Source organism: Leiobunum rupestre, chromosome 3, assembly GCF_980474605.1.
Source record: "Leiobunum rupestre chromosome 3, qqLeiRupe1.1.hap1, whole genome shotgun sequence".
Taxonomy (NCBI): Eukaryota; Metazoa; Arthropoda; class Arachnida; order Opiliones; family Sclerosomatidae; genus Leiobunum; species Leiobunum rupestre.
The window spans coordinates 35,559,086-35,586,991 of record NC_143386.1 but is presented as its reverse complement, the minus strand read 5'-3'; the positions used below and the strand labels follow the sequence as shown (position 1 = coordinate 35,586,991).

Here is a 27,906-nt window from a genome sequence, read left to right as displayed (position 1 = left end):
TTTGTAAAAAAACAATTTACCAAATGAATGTCCATGAAATATTCGTAAAATATTATTTTCCAGATAATAATCGAAAATATTATGTTTTAAATTATTTATCAAATAAGACCACGGCAAAATATTTGTTTAATAGCCAAATAACTATACCTAAAATATTTAGCCCTGTCAATCGACGAATAAATATGATCAGATATTTTATTATTTAGTAATTTATTCGTTATTCGCCAAATGATTTTTTGCCCATCTCTGGTGTTGGGGTATACCTATACGATCAGTAAGAGGTTTCGGGTTTTTTTTTGTTTTTCTTAACTCTAAAATATTTTACCGATGAATCAGCCTACTCTAATCTTTTAATGCTTTTTTATTTTTTATGAAATAATGACCAATAATTAATGTAGTCTTCTTTTATTATTACTGAATATACATGTGTAAATGTGTTTTGTTTTTTTTACATTTTGAAGTTTTCTTGCATTACGTCTTTCACTAATTGCTCGAAATCAATAACTTCATCTAAATCATTATTTAGAACAATATTTTTGGCTTCTTCTTCTTCTGGCGCGCCTCTTGTTTTGTATCGGTAGCCGTGGAGGTTTTTTTCTTGCGTTTTTCTTGCTTGGAAGCTGTTGACCCCGAAGAAAATGCTGATGAATGAGAAACCGTCGTCATAGAGGAAGTTGAAGGAGTTGAGAAGAAGTCATAAGGAACAGACGCTGAAGTCGAGGGTAAAGCTAGGAGGGATTCCAATGTTGGTGTCGGAGTTGAGGGTGCCGAAATTGGTACTGAAACTATTGGTGACGATGTCGATGCGGAAGCGAAAGCTGAGACGGGCAGCGCGTTGTTGAGGGAAGAGAGCAGCATGGAGGTCATTATATACTCGCTGATATTTAGATCCAGCTTATCTATCTATTAGCGCAAAAATAAATTAATACGCAGCGTCTAAATGGAAAAATTAAGACAACTGAGAAGGGTATTAAATACCTGAATTAACTCCATCAGACTGGGTCCCAATGCATTACGGATGTTCCGAATATTGGGATGGTAGGGAAGGTGGATTTCAATTGTACATCTCGCTTCATTCGGGTTAAAACTAACCCAAAACCCTTGTGGTGCTTTCGCCAACAGTACCGAGTAACGGAGAACAGCCACAACGACTTTTTTATCCTGAGACATTGTGACTTTGATGTGAATATAACTTCTATTATCTTGACATCGGCTTTTTATAAATCTTTTTCGTGCGGCCATCTTTTATGGATTTTCACTGCCACGTTTTTTGGTCCATATTTTTGTGATTGGCCTTGGAAGTGAAAAATCTAAGTGAAAAAATCGCGAGCTAGGTAATTTTAGGGAAAATATTTCTTTGGTGTCTAAGGTCTGGGACCGACACCACCTTGTGAATCTTCATTTTCTTCAAAAACAGAAAAAGGGAAAATATTTCAATCCGTAACCGTTCGCGCTTGTTTTTTTTTACGATAATCAAGTTAAGTAAACTGTTTAGTTTATATCTTTAAATTTTTAATGAGGAAATAACCGTTTATTGCTACAAATTGTAAAGTTAAATAAAAATTATAATCAACTGAATGAGAGTGTTGGTAAGTATATAAAGTAACTCAACTTAAATCTTTCCAAGGCTTAATATATGCTGTATCTTTTTTAAGGTACATCATGACTGGTTTAAATTGTATTGTTAGGGACTGCAAAAAAGCCATAGGTTACTTTCAGATTGGAAAAATCTAGTCTGTGAAATTCATAATGTATTGAAGAAAGAATGCGTTTGTAACCCACCCTTCGCATTGTATTCTTTACCAAAAAAATGACATTGCCAAAGTTTAAAATAGTTTAACACCTTTTTCGTAGGACAAACTGTAATTCTGAAAATAATTCTAAATTGAAATGCATTTTTTAAAAAAAGTGACTGTTCATTAAAAAAACATGATCTAATTCGGTTAAAGGAATTTGCTTTCTAGGATATTTTTCTTCATAAATTTCAGTCACCTCATTTTGTTTTTCCTAATTTTAAAATATTTTTTGTTTCATATTATATAACTTACATTTTCAATTTCATAATTTCCAAGCTCTATACATATATCTGTACCTTCTTATGCACCAGCTGTGTATTGTACTTGATCAGTTTCAATTTCCATAAATTCGATCTGTAGTTGGTTTTCTTTTTAAGTCTGAATTGTTTGCCTATGTTTTTCGCAACCAAGGAAAGAGGTAGATGGTTCATTTAAGTCAATGTGACTGTAGGTTTTCTAAAATTATTTGTTAAATTAAAATTTAAATAGCTTATTTTAATTTTATTTAGTCAATTTGTTAAATACAATTCCTCTTTTTATGTGTTGCTCTGGTAAAAGCAAAGTTGGAACCGCGGTGGTATATAGTAATCTTAATTTAACGATAATCCGATTCCAAAAAATGGTCACCACAAATCAAGTCATCTGGATCAGGAGTCCAGTTAAAATTACCGATAGCTTGAAGCCATTCTTTTAACAAATCCGACCAATTAATAGGAAATCTTCAAAACAGAACATTGAATAACATAAAAATCTATGATCTTATCAATTTTTCAGTTTCTTACTTATGCCAGAAACTTTTTTATTTCTCCCACTATTTACAAAACTTTTGACAGAACATTTTCTACCCATTGCAAAAATTATTTTACTTTTAAAACCAAAAATATTTAAGGTCTACCAAATTTTAAAAGTGTACATATCTTAGAACTATCAAAACAAGTATTGCGTTCAAAATTTCCACCAAGATCAATAGAGGAGACGACAGTTATCTTTCCTACAGCTAAAAACAGATGGCGCCAACACGATTCGATAGAGTTGAAACTTAAGCCTAATTCTCTTACTCAAATAAAACGTGTCCCGCGAATCCCAGATTTGTTTGGATCTCTATTTATTCTACCTCATTGCTTATTTCTATGTAATTATCCATGTTTAGAGCTTGGATTTAGTTGGGAATCTCATACAAAATATTGGTTTTTTGTTTTCAAAATTCACAAGGTGGTGTCGGCCCCAGGCCTTAGACACCAACCACACAACATAAATTATTTCAAATGTACCTCGTGTTAACGGATGGACGGACGAAAATTACAAAGGGATATTCTATCGTGGAACGACATTATGGTCGATAAGTTAGCAGGGCTACCAGGTTTAAAACAAAATGGTGGACTACAGTGAATTATCGAAAAAAAGGTTTATACTCTTCGAAATGAATTTCGTAACAAAGGGCATTATCTTCGTTTATATACCTTTGAACATGACGTTTTGGTTTTTGTTATTTCAGAAAAGATATTAGAGACTTTTATCTGCGCGACATACAATTAGTATGTTGGGGAAAAGAGCATTATTTTCGTAAGGTTGATTATTATGGCTAGTGAAAAACGGAGTATTTATCCATTGGTATTTTAAAAGCGGTGTATCAATCATCACCATGACTCGTGAGCCCAATTAAAATCACAGACCGAAAAAATCGTTTGAACAGTTTGTAATAAAATCTACTTAATCCTGTATTAGCGATGAAGATGAAACTTCATTAAATAAATACATTAAATGTATCGCTTCCTTCGAAAACCAAGGCTTTCATATTTGGCGTCATAGTGCCATAAGGTTTCAAGTTATATCTGGGAAGGGGCGTCATTGTTTTTAAAATTCCTATGGCCATATTTCACTATTTAGATTATAATGATAGAAATAAAAAAACAGTTCACGATAACAAAAAAAATATTTATTTATCAATAACATTCTTTTTCCATACAGATATTTTGTACGCTTTAACAAGTGCGCAGTTAGCGTCGCTAAAATGATATTTACAAGACAAAGGACAGGTGTTCGACAACTGATTTAACATGGGGCAGCTCAATTCCTCAATATTGATAATTTTTTTGTTAAAATATTTTGAAAGTATTTTGGATTTTTGAGAGCCCTTAGTGTAGAACGTCGATGCTTCAGCCGATATTAAGGAGATAATGTCAGTCAAATGTTCCGTGTGGTAGTCACCGTCGTTCCATAGTAAGCCACATACATTGCATAAGATCCAATAACATGACCGTTTGTCACGCTTAGCCAACTGGTGATAAGGGAACGGTGGCTTGAAAGTGTAAACCCCGTTCTCTTCCGTCTCCACAATAACGTAGGCTAGTTCTTTCAGAATGTATTCTCCATTCGCTCTCAGAAAGTTTACTTCAAGGATACATGATTTTTCCTCGGACCTTAAGCGTAAATGGATTTGAAATAAATGAAATAAATTACAAATTCCGTTAAAACATGTTTGCGCTATATACTTACATTTTTATAAGACTTCAACTTCCAAGATGCGAGAGTAACGGTGGCCAAAATTATGATTAGTTTTTCGATGGGAAGAGCTCCCTTTATATAGCGCTTTATTATCGTACTTTGGACCACATTTCAATTATTTCGCTAAATTGGATATGCCTAATTTTTGCTTAAAATTGTACGGGGTGCGTACTGCGACCGGCACGCGAATAAATCCCATACGGTAATGATACCCGATACCCCACCAATTCGCCCGGTTATTCCGAAGACTCTCTCTCTGTAGTGCCTCCCACGCCGCGCGAAGACCAAAGCGCGGGAACAAAATACCCGAGTACACTTTCAAGGGCGTTTCGGCTCCCCGCTCAACGACGACTAAGTTTCTTGTACGCTTTTTTAATAAAACCTGACTTTCGCACCGTAGCAGGTACGGTAGATATTAGAAACCGCTTACAAATAATACGGAGGCTACGATTCTCCTCGCCACCCGTACTCCTGGAGAACGGCTCGAATCTCCGTCCATTTTTTTTCGACGGTCTTTCTCGTATTTTTCCTTACCGGCGAATACATCCACTTCGAGCAGAATCTCCGTCAATTTCTTCGATGGTCTTTCTCGTATTTTCGATACCGGCGAATGCATCCACTTCGAGCCGCTGCGTTTTTCAAGGACGTTCAAGGTGACGGAATTCCCCATAGAGAATCAACGGGGAGCCGCCGATTCCCCATTCATTAATATGGAGACCGTGAGCCAGTTCTCTCATTTTCTATCTACTATAACAGCATTTTATTTTATTCACATTATGCCAGTCACCATTAAGTCATATATTGCCGTGGATTTACCTGAATTACGCACTCAAACTCAAAGTGTTTCTGCCGCCCTCGGCCCCTGGCAACTAGGAGCAACAAACACAAGGAGAACGCAGCTAGCCTTTAAACACGCTAACGCAGTGTTTGTACAAATTTCATTGGACGAACCATTACGCTGAATGTTTTGCGGAAAGAAGAAGACAATTTCCGAATTTTCCCCTTCCGATGGCAGCAGGCGCTAAAGCGTCTAACCAATGAAAATGTTCCCAAGAAAATGAACGACTTGTGTGAGGTGCTGTGTTTGTTGCTCCTAGCTGGCAATAAATAGCTTGTGAGAGCTGATGTTGCAAAAAAAAACGGGGTGGGGGAGCTACCAAATGAAAAAATACGCAGCTTTTAATAATTCTCATGTCATGAATCTCTGAACTATGTAGCTAAATAGAAATGTAGTCGCACTCGTAAATTAAAATTAAAACACTACTTAAGAAATATAAAGAATCGGTTTAAACGTAGAGAAATGACAAAAAGTTAATGATGAATAGCGGAACGCGGACTTCCCATTTGTAAGTTGATAATAAAGGAAAAGTCCGAACGGAATCATCGGGCTTTTAATACCTCGGACCTGTCATACTACAATTCCAAGAACCAAAAGGGTGACAAGTGATCAACTCTCAAATAGGTAGGGTCCGCGTTGATTATTTACAGGATTTTCTCTATAAGGGTCACGATGGAAAATAACTATTTTAACAAGGTAGAAGGGATATTTCATTTAGCAAGGAAATAAATATATAAACATTGAAGGGTAAGGTTTAAAAACTAGATAACCTTAAATTAAAAATAATGGGAATTAAATATTTAATTAATATATTAGCTAATAATTAATTCAAATATGTCACTCCGAGAATGATTTAACAGCCCCTCTCCAAGTAGTTCCAATTGCGTTATCAATAATCGCTTGATGCATTTTAGGTGTTTCCTAGTTTCGACGAAAGTTTGTAAACGCGACAACTTCTCAACCGTTGGTTGTAGAGGGATAATGTTTCCACTTTCTAAATATGAACCGACCATTGTGAATTCAAAAACGCCCCAGTCAGTGCCGTAGAACTAATATTAAAAAAGTTGTCAAAAATTAGTTTTGACGGTTCCCACCAAACTATAAATTTTTGGCGGACGAAACCGATAAATAACGAAAGATATTGGAAAAAAAAATAATAGTTGCAATTTTTTTCATCGATCTAAATATTATAGTTTTCTAGCAGAATTAAAAAGAGGGCAAAAATTTCACCTGTCGAAGACTTTTTAAACAGAGTGTACAAAAGGGGACAAATACAATAAAGAAAAATTTGAGTTCGTCCTCTCAACCCAGAGGCATGACGGATATTGAACATTTCTCAATGTCAAACTTACTAACGGTGATAGTAGACGCGGTTGTGGATCGGAAGTGGGGAGAATGGCAAAGCTCATCATTTTAAGTTGAAAATTAAACGTCGTTTCAAATGCTAACAGAGGAAGAGTTGGAAACAAGATGTCATCGACATTGTAGTACACCTCATAACCCCTTTAAATTAAGTAAATCTTATTCAAACGTATTTGTTTTTTATGTATATTGCTCATCTTGTAATCAATCATTTTAATAAGATTTAATAATAATAAAAATTATCAGCTACGCTAATACCCAAGGCACCACCTTAGGCCTAAGTCATCAAGCGAACAGAACATAAATGGAGACAAGGTTTAGCATCAAACCATTTCTTAACCACCAATTTCGAACACGATTAATCCACAGAAAAAATCGTATTTTAAATGTTTTCTAGATTTTCTAAGATAAAAAGTAGTTAACTGTAAAATCTATAAACCTGATTTTTCTTTTATGTTGATTGAAAATGCGCCTTTACAAGGTTATCGTGGTGACATTCAAATATAGTGACCTTAATTCGATTTAACACGTACTACATGTACACATAACTATTGAAAAAGTACCACATTACAAAATAACAGCATTTTATTTTATTCACATTATGCCACATTCACCATTAAATTTTAAATTTAAATTTGAAAACATTCTCAATCATCTTTGGCATAAACTTGATAATAGTAATAATATAAGTGGAATTTCGTCAAAAATTACAGTGTCTCACTCACCCTATCAGTAAACACAATCAACAACCAAAGAGTATTTTTATTACAAAGAAAAGTGTTTGACAACGCTTTACTATTATGAAGGGCAATTTTTAACAAATATCCAAATTGAAAATAAAATAATTCACTCAAGCCTTACTCAACTAGTGACTTGTGAAGCCGAATGTCGGAGGTCGGGTTTAATTAAATTACCCCTTTCCAATAATCACTTTCATTGATAAAAGCACGACAAGAAACACCTCATTAAAGCCATTCGGTGAAAACCTTGACCTGCTATGTAAAACATTATAAATAATCAGTTAATACCAACTATAGTGAAATGGCGTTAGATATATAAAATTGATAAATCACGAACCTGGAGTTGCCCTAGCTAGCTAGGATTTGTGCCCCAATTGCGAAAACATTCAAGTGTATTTAATTTTTCCTACCGATAGATCATTCACCTCTTAAAACGTATCAGTTAGAGAGTTAAATACAGATGGATAATGAAAGCTGACACTGACCAATTTCGAAGCCGTTGATCGCCAAAAATAAAGCCGGCAATATCGAGTTCATGTAATTCCCTATAAATTGCGGTTTCAATTACCCCTTTAAACCAATCGGTTTAAAACAAGGCATGGTGCAAAAGCGAAAAAGGGTACGGTTAACGTTTTGGAGACATTTGCTTCCGATGGATGTTTCATCTACTTTTCTACCCTATCAGTTGAGGATTTAAGTAGAGAACAGTCAGATCAGAGAGAAGAGCAATGCCAAAGTTCAGCCCCGGTTATCGAAATCCGTATAAGGCTATTATCGACGATCGGCAAAGCTCTATCGATTAAAGTATAATTTTCCATTTCCCGCGTAACCGTTGAAGAAATATGCAAAGTATTGGTGAAAATATCAAAAAAATGTCAAAAGTCACACTACAATTAGCATAATTTTTAGTAAAAACACTTGTGTATATGGTAATATTAGAAGTAAAGAGGCAACTTTATAATTACAGAGTAAATTTTACTGCGTAAATATAAAGTTGCCTCTTTACTTTCTTCTAATATTAAAATGAGCATATGATCATAGTCTAGGCCCCAGATCGCCAATATTAATATTGGGCTATCGAGAGCCACTTATGCACTATCGATTGAAGTATCATTTGCTATTTTATGGTGAAACCCTGTGAAAGATTAGTCTCGATTTGATCCGCTAGATGGGGTACAAATTTACTCGGTTCTTTAGGGGAAAAGCAGGAGGAAACACTTTGACCTTCGTATCGGTTCCGATATTGAATTCTAGGCCATTAACTGCGCACCATCTACCTAATTTGTGAAATCTAAGACAATTTAAATGTCTATTCCAAAAAATTAATAGTGGAATGTATTATGTTGTTACGAAACTAAAAATAAAATATAAATTAAGAATAATGTTTTAATATTAATATTATTAGCAATTCACAATCGTGTGGACATAGAACTACGAGGAGTATACAGCCTTTGGTAGTGCTTTCAGGAGAGCGAATTTAAAATAGAATAGTTGATAATGTTTTAAAGAAAAATTTGACCGTCCAATCAAATGGGAGATTCATAGTGCGCTAAAAATAAACGTGGGAGACATCCCAGCTCATTGCATTGGCTGTGGTGCTGTTGTTACTTCGACATATCCTGTTCAATTACCCATCGGTCGTTTTAGTACTTGGCCAATTCATTGTGGGTCACGGTATTCTGGAACCACAATATGCCTTGCCACTGTGACGGCTATAATTATTAAAAATAATTCGTTGTCCATTATCGTATGTTTAATGTATTTGTTATTTACATTGTGGTTGATGATTATACGTTTCCTTGAGATGGATTCTACGACGCATAGCTATAGTCCTAGACGCTTTGCTATAGTCCTAGACCATTTTCTGATAGATGACTGTACTTTCTGATGAAGCCAGTGGGTAATTTGACGAGGCAATCAATGGTCGTAAATACACCTTAGCTTCTTGTTGATGATTTTACGTGTTCTTGAGGTGAATTTTACGATGCATTGTATGAGTATTGGTAAACTTTTGAATGGGTAATTCTACTTTTTGCCAAAACCAGTGGATTCTTTGACTTGGTGATGGTTATTACTGCTCCTTGGCTCATTTTCGATGAATCATACGAGTTCTTGTCAGGGATTCTACGATGAATTGCAATGGTCCCACTCCCTTTCAAATTGGATAACTTTATGTTTCGTCGGAAATAGGTGGTACATTGGCTGGGTGGTGGTTATAAACGTTCCTTGTCTTTTTGCCGATGATCCGACGTGTCCTTGAGATCTTTTTACGATGCGTAGTATTACTTACGGTCAATTATCCAACGGTTAGTTATACTTTCTAGCGAAACCAGTGGGTTATTTGACGGGGTGTTTGATGTAATTGTTCTTTGTGTTCATATCAGTGATGCTACATTCCCTGAAATTAATTCTATGACCCGTTGGTATTGGTTCATTATCTAATAGATAATTCTACTTTCTGGCGTCACTTCAAAATACCCATGGGTATTTTGACGTGACGGTTGCTGACATATTCCTTTTCTTTCTGGCGATGATGCTACGTGTCCTTCTACAATAAATAATTATGGTCCTTTACCCTTTTGAAATAGTTAAATAAACTACGTTTGTCCAAAATTAGTCGTTTTCTTCTCTATGGTTAGAAGTATTTCGGAGATTGTTTCATTTAAAGATGACTAAATCTACATTATCTTGGACTCTGTGCGACGAAGGTTTATTTGGTTAATTTTAAACTAACCAATTATTCAAAGTGTCCTTGGGATATTAACAATGATGATCTACTTTCTGCTATGTATAACAAAGAAGCATAGTTTTCTTCCCGCTATTTGGTGATGACGCGGGATTTGCCGAAATAAATTATCGTTCCTTTTGAACGGAAAACATTTCGTTGCGTCATCGTCGGTGCCGTAAAACGATTTCTTGTCCTTGCGCTCCTTAGTTATCTCTTGTTAATGGTCAGGTATATAAGGGGGTGCATGGTTTAAAATGAGAGGTGAGATTTCATTTCCACTGTTGCACTTTCACCGACCAAATTTTCAACTAAAAACCCGCAATGCTGTTCTCTCAGTATCTCTTTCGCCGCCGTCTCACCATCATGTCCATAGCAACACATGAAGTTCATTTTAAATGAGGGAAACCTCGGAAATAAGAGAGACTAGATTGTGTTTTTGTTCATGAGTTGGCCATGATTTGAAACCTTTTTCAAAGACAGCGTACGTTTTCTTAATTTTGAACATTCCGAGCAGTTGCTTTGGCCCTTGCCACTGCTCCAATAAATTGTAGCTCCTCTTATTTGACTTTGAATAAAGCTTCGATCGTTTCTTCTTTCACGTAAGGTTTCAATGCGTTTTTGCCACAAAGAGCTTCTCCGTCGATTTTAATGGTCCTTTGGCCATAGCGACGGCTTTTGGTGATTTCTTCTATTGCAGCTTTACCAAACCGGACCCGAATCTGACTCTTCTTAGTTTTGGACTGAGTGCAAATAATTTATCTATAACCTCTATTGACTCTATTCCATTAAAACGTTTGAAGTTTGGATCCGCCTGTAGGCCTGATGGTATAACACCCAGGCTTCCAAGATATTGTCACCAGCTATAATTGAGCCGCTGGTCAAATTGTTTAATTTATCGCTCGCAACGTCGTCTCTCCCTTGGGCCTGGAAACTGGCTGACGTGGTTCCTGTCAACAAAGGGTCGGGAAAGTGAAATGAGACATCAAATTACCGTCCTATATTTCTGTTGTGGCAAATTACTTGGGTCGTTCATTTTTTTAGAAACTGAATACGAACCTAGAAGACAATTCAGCTATACCTGCCTCGCAGTATGTATGGTTTCTGACAGGGTCTGTCGTTTACGCATCAAGTTTGTCCTTCTATTTATTTGTATGTCATGTTCCTAAAAACTCGAGTACAGTTAGCTCTAGAGCTTTGAAATTTTAGGGCCTGATTTCCAAATAAACGCTCCTAATTCCAAATACCTGACATGGATATTAATCTAATTAAATTTTACTCATAATTCAATTTCATTTTACTCGACTTCCACCCATTTTATTCCCTTATCCATTTCCGGATCTATTTTTTTTAATGTCGCGTGGTTGCGCCGTTTTTTGCTTTAAAACGTCGCCCGGTTGGTTTTCCTCTCTTGAGTTCCTGCGCCCGTCCCGACCTTTAAACTTTTGTAACGGATTAAAGTGAAATTAGTAGAAGGGGAGGTTTTGTTGGGATTTTTAAGTAGTTCAGGGCTTTTTGCTACGCGTGTTACGTTTTTGCTACGTGTGTTGCGATTTTGCTATGCGTGTTGCGTAGCCGGGTATTAAAGCTAGTATTCAATAACCAGAAGCTTCTCGTGTAATAAACGAAGTAATCACGATCACTTCACAATTGAAACTCAATACAAAACTAAGCCAACATATCTATCAAAACATAAAAAGAGTGCATTGAAACTGAGTTCAACATTTGTATTTGCAATTTGACCGACTTAAGTTAATTTATTTAAACTTTATCTAGATGTAGAAATAGAAGAATGTTCTATTTATAAAATATGAAGCTATGTTCTAACAAATTCCTAATCCAATATATATTCCTAAACAACATCTACGGTCAATTTTATAAGATTATTGCAATTCGATGTATTTTAGGAAACTTTTCCTTGAGAGGAAAATGACCAGCTCGCTAACGAACTGACTATTGGTAGGAAATCTCAGAAACTAACTAACCAAGAAACAGTTAATGCCAACGAATTTATTGAAATGAAAACATTTTGTCTCAAAGCTCATAGCTTATCTCTAAATTTAATCTTGGTATGGGCTCCATAGCCTTAAATATTAAGATTAAATAAGTGCACTCCATAGTTGTGTATCCCATATATGTATTTTAGTTTGCCGAGTTATTAAATATAACGTTTTTAACAAATATTTTAGTTAAGCTTTTGATTATTTCTAATTTTTTTTTTTAAAGTTGACTCTCATAAAACGCCAACCGATATCACCGAAATAATTGGAGACATTGGAATATATCAAAAACTTTTTACGCTTTGGATCACCGTATATGCAATGTTCATAGCTATGACCACAATGTGCATTACCCTGATGACTCCTGAAATGGAATATCAATGTACTGATCCATATTTTGAATACAACCAAAATCAATGCCAAATGACAGTAAACACAACATCACCGAGCGTAACTCAGACGAAACTGTGCCTACATTGGACATACAACAGCAGCGATTTCGAGAAAGACTCGACATTAATTGAAAAGGTTAATCCATATAAATCGATCAACCTTTCCTAAAAGAAAAATAATTATTTTAACGCTCGACGTGAGATATTGAGTTAAATGTCTCTTATATATGTTAGAATGGATCTAAGTGAGCTTAGCTATATTGTCTTGGTTCTTGTTATTATCTCATCGCAGCGTGTTCTACTCTGGAACCAGTTAAATACATCAAGAAAAATAGAAATAAGGTTAATGTAATCTAAATGATAAAACCAATAAATTACAAAACTTGTTTCCTTCCAGTGAAGATTTTTCATATATTAAAACGATAATTTTTGTTAAACAATTTTAGCTTCGACGGATTTTAAATAACATCAAGATATTATTATTATAATATTATTTAACAAATAATTAAAACTGTAAATTCTTTCTACGAGAAACAATCGTTGGAGGTCTTGGTCATTTGAAAATTTTTAATTATTGAGGAACCGAAACGTCAGTAGATTATTTTGATAATTTGAAAATGTTAAATTATTGTAGACAAGAAACTTTGGTAGAGATTATTTTTATAATTTTAAAATTAAGTGGTGAATCCATACATACCGGCATATGATTTGTTGTTTTCTGTTCTTTACAGTTCGATCTTGTTTGCGAAAACAAGTGGTATATTTCTGTGGCCAGTTCGGCTCAGCAATTGGGTGATCTTATAGCTGGAATGTCTGCTTCTTATCTTTGCGACCGGTAAACAAACTTTTTTTTCATCAACAGGGCAGCAAGGTGTAACCTGGTTTGACTCTGAACGGCTTAAATGTGACCGTTTGCTTTAAAAAAATCTGAAATGTGGGGGTGTATGTGTGTTTATCGATCTCTACAAATCGTCTTTGTAGCGTTGAAAGCAGTTTGGCAGATTTTGGAAATTATTTTTCAATTTGTAGATTTGGAAGACGACCAATATGTTTATTGAGTCTCATTCCCGGGGCAATTGGAGTGGTCATGTTTGTTTTCGCGAAGGACGTCGAGCTCTACATCGTGGCCAAGTTCTTCTGCGGATTTCCCGGACTGTCAGTTAATTATGTGCTTATGGTTATTCGTAAGTTCATTTAAATCCAAATGATTATTATCATAAGTAACATCATTGTTCACGTTTCTGATTTGGTGTTTAGTGATGGAGATGTGCACAGAGAAAAACCGAGGATTCTTTAGCATCGTTGCAGGCACTTTCGGATACTCGATTGGGTACACTCTGCTTCCGGGTCTCTACTATTACATTCGAGATGAACACCACTTTCACATCTTCTTAGCCTGCTTGTTTGGCATTGTTGTTTTATTTTCCTGGTAAGAAGTATCGCATTTCATTATGGAATTATTACTATTTAGGTAAAATATTAAATTATCTCAATTATTAACAGCTGGTTGCCTTATTTTAAGTAAGAAGATGAAGACCACACATGAAATTTTGAAAGAATACGAGATAATCGATTTCAAAATTAATTTGGCGCGCGAAACTAAAAACTCTTATAAACAGTACGATAAATATCTATAATATCGGAAACCACATGTTTAGATTTCAATCAATATGGAATATACAAAACGCAAAAGTTCGCTAGTTGAAGCAAATAAAAATAGATTTTGCATTTGTGTTTAAAAATTTTAAAGCGTGACATGGTTTTTCAAAAAGGCTCGTTCCTGAATCTCCAAGATGGCTGTTAGTGGAACAGAAAAAGGAAAAGTGCTTCAAGTTAATCAAATGGATTAGAAAATTGAACCGACTTCCGATAGACGAAATTCAAATTAATGCTGACCTTGATGTATTAAGTAACCAAATTCAAGTATGCTTTAAGCTTAATTTAATGTATTTAGTTTTTTATATTATGGTCTTTAAAAGACTATACTCATTCTAAATCTTATTTTCTTCCAAGTTCAGCTTAGTTAATAAGGTGAAAGCCACCTTTTAGCTGGAGTTTGATTGCTATATAAAACGAAGAGTTTGGAAAAAAGCCCCATATTTAGGCATATATTAGGCTTCAGAGAAATAAACGCAATACTTCAGTCAATAAGCCTGTTAAGTTATTTATAATAATAATAATAATCAGCTAGGCTAATACCCAAGGCAACTAAGTCATTGAGCGATTTTTAAATTCAGGTGGCTGGGTTACAATGCGTAGGAGGGTGGTGGCAAGCCCTGCAAGCCACGTGAACCAACAGCTTCCTGCACTACCTATAACCGTTAACCTCAACAAATTTTTTTGGAAGGGGAAACCAAAGAGCTCGGTGGAAAACCCCTTAAACCAGTAGGGAGAGAACTTGCAAGTTCAACGCAGAAGGAGTTGTTCCGAGTTTTCACCCAGTACCACAATTTGGGATAGAACCCGGCGCCTCTTGCTGCGAGGCGAAAGTGCTAATCACTCAGCCACCCCACTTTAATTTAAGAGTAAAAATCTGAAGAATATTACTCTCAAGGATGGACAGGAAAAATCACAGTTAAGCATGCATAAGCATTGGAATCTAACAGTATTTCCCTAGCTTAAGCTTAGTTTTTTCAATTTGTCGGTCAATTTTATTACAATATTCCCCCGTAACCTTAATTCCACACCCAAACCAGTTAATCATATAAATTCTTGTTAAAATATTAACTGCAAAATTGTTTCACTTTGAATAGATTCAAGTCAAGAAATCAAATAATGATGGAATCAGAATTTTGGACATATTTCGTGGTAAAGAAATGACCAAAATATCGTTGATAATATTTTTTGGCTGGTAAGCTGGAAAGTTTAATTCCATACGGAATTTAATTTTTTAACAATGATAAGGAAAGTTTTTAGTACTTGTACGTCATATAACACTTAAAAATGTAATTTATCTCGACTTATTAATATATTTTTTAAATGTTTTAAAACATCGACCATATTTGAAATAATTGGGAATTGATGCCAATTTTGGTGTTTTTTTTTGGTGAACGGTGTAAAAAAAGCACATTTCAAATGATGAAGCACTAAAATTATCTTCTTCGCCAAGAGACAATTGCAACTGGAGAGTTTAGTTTCCTTTCCGAGGGTTGATTACTTTCTTGGGATTTTATGCCAGTGAAATCGTATCGCGCGTAAACTTCCAATATACATAGTTCGAAATGTTTACTAAATTGAGCATCTACATACCACAGCAATTTCTATAAATTGATGAGCCCATTCATAGATGTTAACCAACTTTCAACTTCTTGAAATGCAGAGGAACTTATCAGGGATAATTTTTTTTTGTAGGTTCGTGTCGGCTTTGATTTTCTTCGGAGGTGCTCTCACTGCTGATGCTCTGGGAGGCAGTCTTTTCCTGGACGTCTTCCTTTTAGGCGTTGTACAATTTCCAAGTATGTTCTTCTGTTTGGGTGCCGAAAGGCTCCTTGGCCGAAAGTTTCTACTTGGTGGACTACTCCTCATCTCTGCTGCCGTTTACCTATTAACAATCGCTGTGCCCAAAAGTAATTCAATTTCTTTAGTATTCTTAACATTATTATGAAAATAAACATAACTGGTAAAAATAATCCTAACAGAATCCTTTTGGTGAAAATTAGTAATCGAAAACTATTATATAGAAAACCTTGCCGCCTTTCCATGAATGTTAATGTTTCAGCGCACAAACGCAGTGAAATAAATATATTCGCTATCTTGAACTTTCTGCCCGGTAGCGTCGAGGAAAATTAGTGACGAAGTCCATACCTGTCTGCCCGTAAACGACGTTTAAAACAATTATGTGTTGTTCATTTCACGGCGTTATTGTGCTAATTTTAACTAATACAGGTGGTCGGATTATACTGAGTTCAAGGGGGGTGGAAACTGTTAAGCCCTCCATGCCATGCGAGCTCAAAATAGTAAAAATATAGAGAATTGCACTCCGTCTTTAACAAATGAAGAATCTTTTGGTCAAATTTGGAATATCATTTTAAAACCAGCTACGACTACGTGGTCTGATAAAATAAAACCCGACAAAGGCTTAAGCATTTTAAGAAATAGTTTTAAAATATCATACTTTTAAATGATATAGAGTTATGGGAGTGCTACGTCACACGACGTCACCCATGCTTTTTACACACAATCCTTAGGAATTTGTGTGTATTTCTATCACTTACTGTGTAGCCGCCGCCGCAGCCACACACACGATTGCTCGCGGTACGTTAGTGATACAAAGGCGATTGATATCACAATCGGTAGGCACGATAATAGCCTCGACGGAATTATCATAATTTTTGGGATCGGGACCTCGCAAGAGAGGCATTTGCCCATTTAAGTGATTTTTGGAGATTTTCGTATTAAAATGTACATACTTTTTTTAAATTAAGAATGAATTGTTTGAATGTTATATTTTTAGTTGGTACTGATCATTTCTGAACTATGATTTCGGTTGCATTAAGAATTTTTAAATTTATGTGAAATTTTTCGCCGATTTACGGGACCCCACAACCCGCGTACGCACTATTGTCATATTTGAATTTCGTGCCAATTGATACAGGCGTAGAGCTCGTTATTTGGATAAGAATTATTCGTTTTATTTGTTTTTATCCATAGCCGAAAATTATCCGAATAAAAACTTGGCATATTAATTGGTTTTATAACCGCAAATTTAAAAAATAAACAGTTAACCGAAATTTTTATGAATAATTTAAATTTCGGTGGTTAATTTACCTTTTCCGCCGAGCTCTATACAGGCGCCATCTAACTCGTTCGCATTTCGCTTCCTTATTTCCAAAACCAGGTAACTCGAAAAATTTGTTTGCTCTAAAAATTAATTTAAATTAACGTGTTCACTTTCGATACCTTATTTCCAAAACAGGTAAATTAGTTTTCGATAAAATTCCTCTTGAGTTTAAAAGTTAAAGTCCAAAATGATTGGCAATTAGTTGAAATATAAATTTAATATTTAAATATAGCTAATACATGGGGGGGATTGTGTGTACTTAAATGTCCGGGACATCTTGTTCCTATTCCGTGAGTTTTTTTATAATAGGCCAAGACGTTTAAGAGTTGTTATTTAATTGGCTCGTCATTTTCATTATTATCGCAGTCACTGTCACTTGACTGGTCAGAAACATATCCTAAAATTTGGGTAGCTTGAAAAGTCTCGAAAATAATTAGTCTCGAATGTGAATAACACCGAAATATTGTACAAAGAGTACTAGTCTCGAAACTGAATAGTCTCGAATATGAATAAACATGAAACTGATAAATGTCGAAACTGACTAGTCTCAAAAGCTCAATGTGCGGTACTGGGATTATTTTGTATAATTACCCCGTCAACAATATAAGCCACCGTTAAGAAGAAGAGTTTATAAAAAAAAAAATATTTTGTAGGTAATCACCCAGTGCGAATGTTTATGATAGTGTTGGCCAGATTTTGCATAATGTCCAGCTACAATTTTCTGCATACGTACACGCCAGAGCTGTTTCCGACGAATTTGCGATCAGCTGGGGTGGGAATCGCAGCCGGAATGGCCACTGTGGGGGCCATTTTGGCACCCTTTTTCATTCAAGTCGTAAGTGTATATCCTATTCAATTAAAATTTAATTATGTTTAATTTTTGGTCTTTCAGAAAGAGTATACAAACGTGTCAGTGACGTTTGGAATATTCGGCATTTTCGCTATCGTCAGCGGCGCTTTGATCTTCTTTCTGCCGGAGACAAAGGACAAGAAACTCGCGGAGACTCTTAGTGATGTCAATTCGATAAAGGTTGAAACAGTAGCAAAATATACTAAAACAGTACACGATTAAATATACCTTAGTCAACATTGTGTGAATTACTTAGTCCTCGACATTTCGTATTAAATATTTGTGTAAATGTCACAGATAAAAATTTAATAACTTTCCCATGGACTTGATTATTTTTTATATTCAAACGTAGCAACTTTCTCTTGCTCAAAACGAACGTATACATTAGAGAATAACCAATTTTGGAACCAATTTCTCACTTTATAAAATTGCGCATACATCCAAATGATGGGTACCTTTTAGAAATTACGTTATAACACTTAATAATGGTAGATCCATTTGTCGGTGCAACTAGAAAGTTTTCAGCGGTTAGCTTCGCCTATTCACATTCAGTCGTATTCTGCATGATACCCGTTTGCAAGAAGGGAACCGCCCTCTTGCTTAAGAAGCTCTAGTTGGCTGAAATACACATTAAAGAGCTCTGTTGCCCCCCGCCTTTCAAGCCTTCTTGCTTTGGCCCTTATATTGGCTTATCACACGTCATAACTATGACGCAAAGATGATATGGATAGTTCAGTTCAGTTTAAGGCATTTTATCCATACACTTTTTAATATGGCCTGAACTTAGCTGTAACATAAAAGTATGTTTACAGCTAAGTGGCCTGCCATTAATTTGTGACCCTCACAAATTATGTACATTTAGTTCGCCATCTATTTGTAACCCTTAAAAATAATTATAATTTTATTCGCCATTTATTTATTATTTTTAAAAATAATTAAAATGTTAAATAACCATAATTATTTATGGTTTGAGTCTATTTGATCGATTCCCAAATGATCGAACGGGTCCCATTTGATCGAATTTCCATTTGATCGAATTGCATTTGATCGAATGGCATTTGATCGAAAGCTACTGTAGGGTAAAACTACTAGTTTTTGGGAGTAAATCGAAAAGGCAACGGCGCGCGTACATCAACCTAACCTAACCTAACCTGACCCTATTTATATATATAAAAAAAACGGGCCATTATCGTCGATGTCATAAAAAATTCCACCATATAGTGTATAAAGTAAAAATCTCTTCATCTTTGTGGCTTAATACAGTTAAAGCAATGAATTATTCCTTCTGCACTTAAGCAATGAATTATTCCATCATTATTCCTTCTGCAATTCATATTGACATTCGGTAAAATAAAAACATACCAACTGGTACTATAAATACTTTTGAATTCGATCAAATAGTATTCGATCATTTGAAGGTTCGATCTTATGAAACATGTGACAAATGGGAATCGATCTAATAGAATTTTGATCAATTGCAACGTATAATGATCGACTGTAGATCACATATTTTTCGATCAAATGGACCAACACCTTATTTATTGTTAGAATTATTTATAACATAAATTCCAAATTAAAGTCGTTTTTATTACATAAAAATTATTTTATTTCAAAATATTTGTTTTTATCGCAAACGTAACCTCCTGATATTTAAGTATTACTAAAACGCTTTTAATAATGTTGAATTAACATGCAATAATGGTGCTACTATTTTCGATTTGCCATTCATTTGATCCAATTAAATCGTTGTTATTCAATATTTATTAAAACAAATAAACACACTGTTGAAATTGCCAAGTTAAAGAATACTCAGAGAGAAATAATTGACACACCGATCCGAGTGGCTGATATCTCAGAGAGGAATGCTTTAGCTCTTGAAGTAGTGGCTGACAGTTGTAGAAAGTTCCCTTGAAAGGCTGCTGTCTTGTGAAGAACGAAAGACCGAAGCGATATGCCAGTCAAAATGTTTCAGAAATAATTTAAGTTTAAGGTCTTAATATTTAACAATTTTTATTTACCAGGTGCTACAGGGTGAGGAATGTTGTTGTAAATGCAATAATTGTGCAAATAACAACAAGCTTCACAGAGTTTCGCTGGCTCATAGCACAAATGTCCTCCACTTTCATCAAGGCATCTAAATCTTGATTTTAATACGCCATTTAGACGTTCAATAACGTTTCTCCCTATTACATCAACATCTTTGATTATTTGGAAACTTAAAATATTAGTAACACTTTACCTCGTTAATGTCTGTAATTAAATTCTAGCTCATTTGGCGTAACAGCATCCAAGATGGGGGTTATCAGCCAAGGTTGCAATCCGTAACCGTTATCACCAAGAAAATAACTTACAGGCATTCTACCATTTATAAAACTTTGGAATAAACCACAGTTACGCCAAATGACAGAATCGTGTATGCAGCTAGGCCAACGGGTAACGACGTTTAGAATCCTGATTTTATTATTATTATGGAGTGGTAACCATGTCGGTTCATATACTCTACGGCATTTCCGCTTGGTACCCTTATATTTACATGTGTACAGTCAACTGTTCCAATGTTATGCGGTATAGTACACCTTTGCAAGAATGGCCTCTGAAATTATGAAAATTTTTTATTTGTTATTATTTAATAAAACAAAAATTCCTCTTGTAACTTTATTTATTGACCTACTAACAGACGGTTGGCTCATTCCAGTTCCAAAGTTGCTAGCTACGATTCGTTGGAAACAGCTAGAGTCGTAAAATAATCAGGTAGACAACACTTCATCTTAAACACTCAGAACATGCTGGTTGACATCTTGTTATATAAAATTTGGCCTTAATAAATCGCATAATCCTTTATTATATGGTATTGGGAAAGAGATTCCCTATCCGGCATTTCGAAGGCATCGCGGTGTTCTCTACGACATATTTCATTTTCTTCTTAGCCTAACGCAGCTAGCGCGGTTACAGCAGCAACAGCTCCGGGAAGCGCCATAGTAAAAAAAATGACGGAACGAAAGGTGGAAGTCAAGTTCTTACGTTACACTCGTGACGTTACAACAACCAATAGAAAAGCAAAGGCAAGAGGATTTCCGCCAAACATTTCAATCAACCGGAGCTTCTTAAGCAAAGGGGTGGTTCCCCTCTGGCCTAGAGGGTCGTGCAGAAAACAACTGATTATTATCTTATCACAAGGCCATTCTATACTATGCTCTTTTGCGCTACTTAGTTCGTTATGCCTACGGTTGAGCCCTTCCAGAGGTATTCATCACGCTTGATACAATATTTTCTTGCGAATTACATTGTAGATTTGGATAAGCAAAATCAACGTCAGCTGGGTCACACATTTTTAATTTACTACACGATTTATTCGCGCCAGACACCTCCGACTCATCGACTAAGATAGTGCTCGGCACTCGATTAATTTTTATCCATGAATAAAATAAGCTCGGTGACATTTAAATTATATTTATTTAAATAACCAATAGTTGAATAAAAATTGTAAAATGTTTAAATAATCGAAAGTGAATAAGCCTATTATTTAAATAAAACAAACAATTATTTAAATAAATGCCACTTTTATTCAAATAAATGCTTAGTTGCGTAAAAAAAACAATTAAATGAGTTAAAATGATATTATTTTTACCAACGTTTTTTAAATATATCGGAAAATTTGTGGATTATAATTAAACAATTCCGAGCACTAGACTAAGATGTATTACGACATAGTCGATGCTTTAAACGCCCACTTTTGCCCTAAACCTTTGGAAATCATGGAGAGTTGGAAATTCCATGCCGCTCACCAAGAACCCAACGAACTTCTTTCTACATATGTTGCTCGTTTGCGAAGACTTTGACAATTACAAAAATATTATTTTATATCAATGTTTGTTTATTGAATATTTTGAGTACATACTTTTTTCATAATTTTAATTTTTAAGATATCCTTCATTTCTTAAAAATCTCAATCTAGTTCTACACATATTTCAGTTCCCCTTAAATAAGATTTTAAGAAATATATCACTATCTGTCTTAATGTTCATAAGCGAATTTCGATAATATTGAGATTATTGTTATGTACCGAAAAGTTCTATAGTTCTTGGGCTAACAATGTCTTGAATAACAGATAATAAAGTAAATTTCGTTAAGTTATTGGATATTTATTGAATATTTTGAATTAATAAATTCTTTGAACATTTTATCATTCACAGTTTTATTTTTCGAAAATATAGTCACAATATTAAACATTTTTACCTCTACATCGATTTATCGCAAATAAACGCAAAACCCCCTACACGTCATACTGATATTTGCTTGAAGTTGTAACGAATTTGAAAAAATAGTTTTACTATTTCTTTCGACGAAACCATTAAAGCGGAACATATCAGGTTGGTTACCGTAGGAGTAAAAAAATTATGTATTTTTGTTTCTCGAGAAGTACAATATAACCCAACGTTCTCCAGAACTCATCGATGTAGCCGTGTTAACGATATTTAACGATGGAAATATCTCAACGAATTTAGGTATTTTGTTCGCGGCGAATACTTTACGAAATAAGTCATTGGCGAACTAATCTATCTCGCGGTCAATTGTAGCGTATATATGCAATTTGGTCGGGAACTACGGTTCTTTTTTCATCTATCTCAAGCAAACTCTGAAATTCCGCGTACACAATTCGAAACAGCTCTTCCGAAAAATTGTCAAGGTAGCCTTTTTCAAATAGTCCTTTCTTTTTGCTTATTCTTACAATGTCACCAATTTCGAAATCATACATCGCTGGTGGACTAAAGTCAACATCTGCGTACAGGTTTCTCCAAATAATTTTGGAGGTCACTTCGATTGGTTTGCATTTAATTGCCCGTTGGTAACTGTTATTATAAGCCGTAACTGAATCTTGAAACACGTCAACGTATATATTTGTATTTTTCCCGGTGAATTATCGATAAAATCTAGATTTAAACGATCGAATAAACCGCTCGACGACGCTCGCTTTAACTTCCCAGTTCGTCGCGAAGAAATATACTTCTCGTAATTTTAAGACAGATTGAACGGCTTGACAGAAAAAACTCATTGACATGGTCACTCTGCATCCGTTTCAGTTTTCTTCCTTGAGCTAAAATCTTTTCCAACGCGCTCACTATGGTCAGAGAAAGTATAGTATATAGAGGCGCCTCTTCCTATTCCCGTAATGTTATAATTTTGTCGTACGCTTTTGAAGCACGAGCGCCTAGAAGAAGCAGACGACCCGTTATGATAGTCTTAGATGTTCGATGGCGCCACAGGAAAAATCAATTATAAAAAAATCAAAACAGCTGCATTTCCTGCAACCAATTTTCCTTCAATTGTTATTTTGAATTCTTCAAAAAAGAATGGTGGATATCATTAGAAATGTGAGATGCAAGTACAAAAAATTTACTAATTTCAATATTTCAATAATAAAAACTCCATATTTTTAATAATTAAGAAAATCACGAGAAATTGTAAGGGAGGCCCTTAGATGAACAGTAACTGAAGAATTCTAACAAGTAATTTTATAAATTAGGGTGGAGTGGAATACATTATAATAATAATATAATTTAAAATAAAATAATTAATTTTTATAAGTAATGTAAATATGAACTAAATAGTAATTCAATACGAATATATATGGATGAATAAACAACGTTCAGTGTTGTATTTTTAATAGTTTCCTGTCAAATCTTTTCCGCGCTTTTTTATATTGGTGATCAAGATCTTGTTTTTAAGGGTACTGTTTATGCAGAATTCCACAGAAAAAGATATCATTTTTTGGAACACAGTTGCGCATGTTGAATCTTCAGGAGCCGGGAACCATTTCTTGTCAATTATCCCTGCTATGAATCTTTGTAAGCGTTCATTCACATTTGTCATGTGTGATAATAGTTTGAAACTGGTGTCAAATATCTCATTTACCTTTGTTACAAATTAAAGAAATTGGCAGTTGGTACAATGATGCTACCAAAAGAAGGGTGGTTTTGCATTTGAATGCCTTAAAATAAGCAAGCTAATTAGTTGGATCAAGAATTGGATTGTCCTGCCTTAGTTGACTGATGCAAGAAGAACATTGGTGATTTGAAAAGCAGCGATGGATTAGGTATCTTAATATATAACTAAGGAGTGGACATTTATCCAAATCAGATGAATCCTCTTGTGGTCCTGGAGCTGATTTCTTATAGGAATCTGTTTAAAATGAAGTTATCCAAATCATCGATGCAATTTGAGTCTGCAGGTTTTAACAGATTATACTGATGCAGCTCTGTGTGCTGCCCAAAATTGTTGAGAATTCAGATGATCTCTATTGCCACCTCTTTGACAAATATAACCAAAAGTAATTTTTATAATTTGATTCATTAGGGCAAGCGTAGTTGTGCGATTGGAGAATGTGTTTTGTCCCGTTAGCTCTGGCTCTGTGTGTAGCCAACGTGTTTTCTTATTGGAATAATTAATTATTAATAAATATTAAGAAGAAATTTCTCCTGGTAGATGTTTTACTACTTTTAATAGGCGTAGGGGACACTGAAATTTGATATTCATTATTGCAAAAAATAGTTGTTAGTCTATTTATGGTTTTAACATTCATGAAACAATCGTCAATAAAATAGAGAGAACAAAGTGTACGGTTTGTGTAAAAATTATCATTTATTTTATGTAATACTTTGTCATTGTTGACATTTTGCAGCCACAGTTTAGAACTAAAAGTTTGAAAGTTAATATAATAATAAAATAATAATCAGCTAGGCTAATACCCAAGTCCTAAGCTTATCTAAAAATAAAAGCGCATTCACCGTTCTTTATCCCTTGGAAACTTAAAAAAAGATAAACGACACTTAATTTTCTTAGTTGACGGACAATTTCTCGCCGATAAATACATATTAATAGATTTATTAATGTTAAATTATCCAACAAAAAGAAAACTTTTTGCGTCGTTCTATGGCTTAATCGCGCTCCGCTCGAGGCGAATGGTGATAGTAGCGCCCTCAAACGTCTAAGACTAGTGGACATTTTAGCGAAAAAAAACATGCGACGGATTTTTGAAAGAGAGGCGCCTCTCTATACTACACACTCTCTACTATGGTATTCCTCTTTTTATCGTTCACTGACTCAACAAAGGCGAGTTTACTAAAAAATGTCAATACAAGCAAATATATAACGATTTCAATTATTTTTTCGAAAGTCTTTAAAATTAATTAAATCAGCTTGCCACTGTTCATCTATACCGTACACTATGGTCTTATTTCTTGGATAGCGCCACTTGGCTTTTTTTGTGTAAAGTACACGTGTCTTGATCTTGTAAAAACTTCCTCCCGGATTTCAGAATAACTTTAATTTCCTATTCTCTAGCTGAAAGATACAACCCTCGAACACCTACGTACCCACCTGAGTCCGCTATGTTGTAATAAACATCCTTTAATTCATCCATTTCCGAGAGTGGGTGACGTATAGCACCATTAAAATAAAATCAAACTGCTCAATTAGGGAAAATATTAATACTTTTAGGAAAGCGGTTAAGAGTTGGATTTTTTGAAAAAGAAAAGGTTAATCTTGAGACGACATCAACAGCTACGGTTTCTGCACAATCATCAATCATCCATCATGAGATAGTTATGTTAAATAAATACTCTCAACAAATGCTTCACATTTTATTTATGAATCACAATTACACCGTTGTCCAGTGTGATGGGTTAAGTGGTGGTGAATTCAGAATCCTTAATCTAGTGGTTTTTTTTTTTGAACATTATTTTTGGAAAGGATTCATAAAAGCTATTAGTGCCTACAGGATCTGTAACAGCTTTTGTTTTTCTGACAGCATCATGAATGAAATCAATAACGTTGAATCCTAAAACGACCCGCCCTCCAATTTCATATTCCCCGAGCTCACACTATGATTTATTTTTATTTTGCTGAGTCCAAGTGTACAACGAAAATGCATCATTGATCAGGCCTGGTGGAATTTCAGAAGGTATTTTCTTTATACCACGTTTTTTTCTATTGTTTGACGATTCCTAATTAAATATCGTTGTAGCGTTTGATTTTATAAATTGAGTTTTTCAGATTGGTTCATACACTCTTAAAAATATTGGGGTTTTTTTGACCCAAATTGGGTTGTTTCTTTACCCATTGTTGAGTCAGTATTTAACCAAACAAAATATGGGGTTGTTATAGTTTTCACCCAAAACGGGTTATTTTCATACCGCTATTTTGGGTTAAATATATAAGTTACCCAAATATGGGTTGAACATTAGCCCAAAATATTGTTAATATATGACTAAATTTTGAGTTATAATGTAACAATTAATTGGGTTGTTTTTTTTATCCAAACAAAATATTGGGTGGTTTTTGATTCCACCCAAAATGGGTTATTTTAAAAACGATATTTTGGGTTAGATTTATAAGTTACCGAAAATATGGTTAATATATTACTCAATTTTGGGTTATAAATTAACAATTAATTTGGTTTATAATTTTTATCACACTGGAAAGAATAGGGCCTTGGCAATTTGCAATAAATTTAAACAAGGGAGCTCATTACGTTCTTCCGCTGATATATCAACACAACATAAAAACTAAATTTAAAATATTTGAAAAATTTAAATTATAAATAGTAAATTAAATTAAAAATATTCGATACCTTTAGAATCAAAAATTAAGAATCCTTTCAAGCACTCATGGAAACGATGCAAGAATGGCGCAATAATTTCCCAGTCTTCCAAAGACTACAAGTTCGATGGACACATTTTCGATGCTCATATCGTCTTTGGCGCGTTGGAACTTTATATTTGATAGTATGACCCAATTTTGGGTGGCTATTATAGTATGTTAAAAACAACCTAATTTTGTTTAACCCAAATTTTGCGTTTCAAGATTTTCAACTAACTATGGGTTATTTTTGACTAAAAAAGTAGTTAAAAATGAAATAACCAAAATCATTTAACCCAACGTTTTTAAGATTGTAAATTCGTCGGAAACAGCTCTGGCGTGTACGTATGCAGAAAATTGTAGCTGGACATTATGCAAAATCTGGCCAAAACTATCATCTTAACGGTGGCTTATATTGTTGATGGGTTTCAAAACCCCCAAAGATTGTTTGCAACATGGAGACAAAATACCCAAAATACCAATTTTCGAACAAGATTAATAAATGGAGTTTATCGATACAAATCTTCGGAACCTTCTTCGTCGCAGTTTACGATCGCTGCTGAAATTTTGCTTACAAGAACTGAAGATTTTGGGGTAATTATACCAAATAATTTCGTGGCCAGATCAGATATGAAAGCATTTCGTCACTTTTTATTATAACCAATAAGAGTTAACTAACTCCATATTTCAACCGCGAAGTGTTGTGATGCCTTTGTATTTCAAATTGAATGGGATGTTTTTAAATACAAAAAGATTAACCATGCTTTTCGAGTGAAATCAGTTTCGAAATTATTCCAATTCGAGTGATACCAGTTTCGAAACTATTCCGATTCAAGTCTGTTCAGTTTCGAGAGAAGTCAGATTAGAGTGAAGTCAGTTTCGAGTGAAGTCAGTTTCGAGTGAAGTCAGTTTCGAGAGAAGTCAGTTTCGAGAGAAGTCAGTTTCGAGTTAATTCGAGTACTGCACATTGAGTTTTCAAGACAAGTCAGTTTCGACATTAATCAGTTTCATCTTTATTCATCTTCGAGACTATTCAGTTTCGAGACTAGTACACTTTGTACAATATTTCGGTGTTATTCACATTCGAGACTAATCATTTTCGAGACTATTCAAGCGACCCAAATTTTACGATATGTTTCTGACCAGTCAAGTGACAGTGACTGCGATAAGAATGAAAATCGGAAACACTTTCCAAAAAGAAGGGGTCCTGATACGAGATGCTGGAATAGCTGAGTCAATTAAATTAAAACTGCAAAACGTCTTGGCCTATTTTAAAAAACT

General features: G+C 34.6%; 1 protein-coding gene across 1 annotated transcript; it reads left to right on the top strand.

Annotated features, from left to right (window-relative positions):
- Positions 1–9,909: 9,909 nt before the first annotated feature.
- Positions 9,910–18,210, top strand: LOC149951601 (solute carrier family 22 member 3-like). The gene is made up of 10 exons (XM_090169610.1): positions 9,910–9,958; positions 12,193–12,494; positions 13,090–13,193; positions 13,388–13,542; positions 13,616–13,787; positions 14,131–14,281; positions 15,112–15,209; positions 15,710–15,813; positions 17,792–17,973; positions 18,031–18,210. Exons 1-10 carry the CDS (start codon positions 9,910–9,912, stop codon positions 18,208–18,210), a joined length of 1,497 nt encoding a protein of 498 aa, XP_090025736.1.
- The last annotated feature ends 9,696 nt before the right edge of the window (positions 18,211–27,906 follow it).

Bases quoted from the DNA above. Each gene is read 5' to 3' on its own strand.
- LOC149951601 (XM_090169610.1), top strand. From the start codon at position 9,910: ATGACTAAATCTACATTATCTTGGACTCTGTGCGACGAAGGTTTATTT. The intron at 12,495-13,089 runs GTTAATCCATAT...TGTTCTTTACAG, and splicing joins ACTCGACATTAATTGAAAAG to TTCGATCTTGTTTGCGAAAA. The intron at 13,194-13,387 runs GTAAACAAACTT...TTCAATTTGTAG, and splicing joins GCTTCTTATCTTTGCGACCG to ATTTGGAAGACGACCAATAT.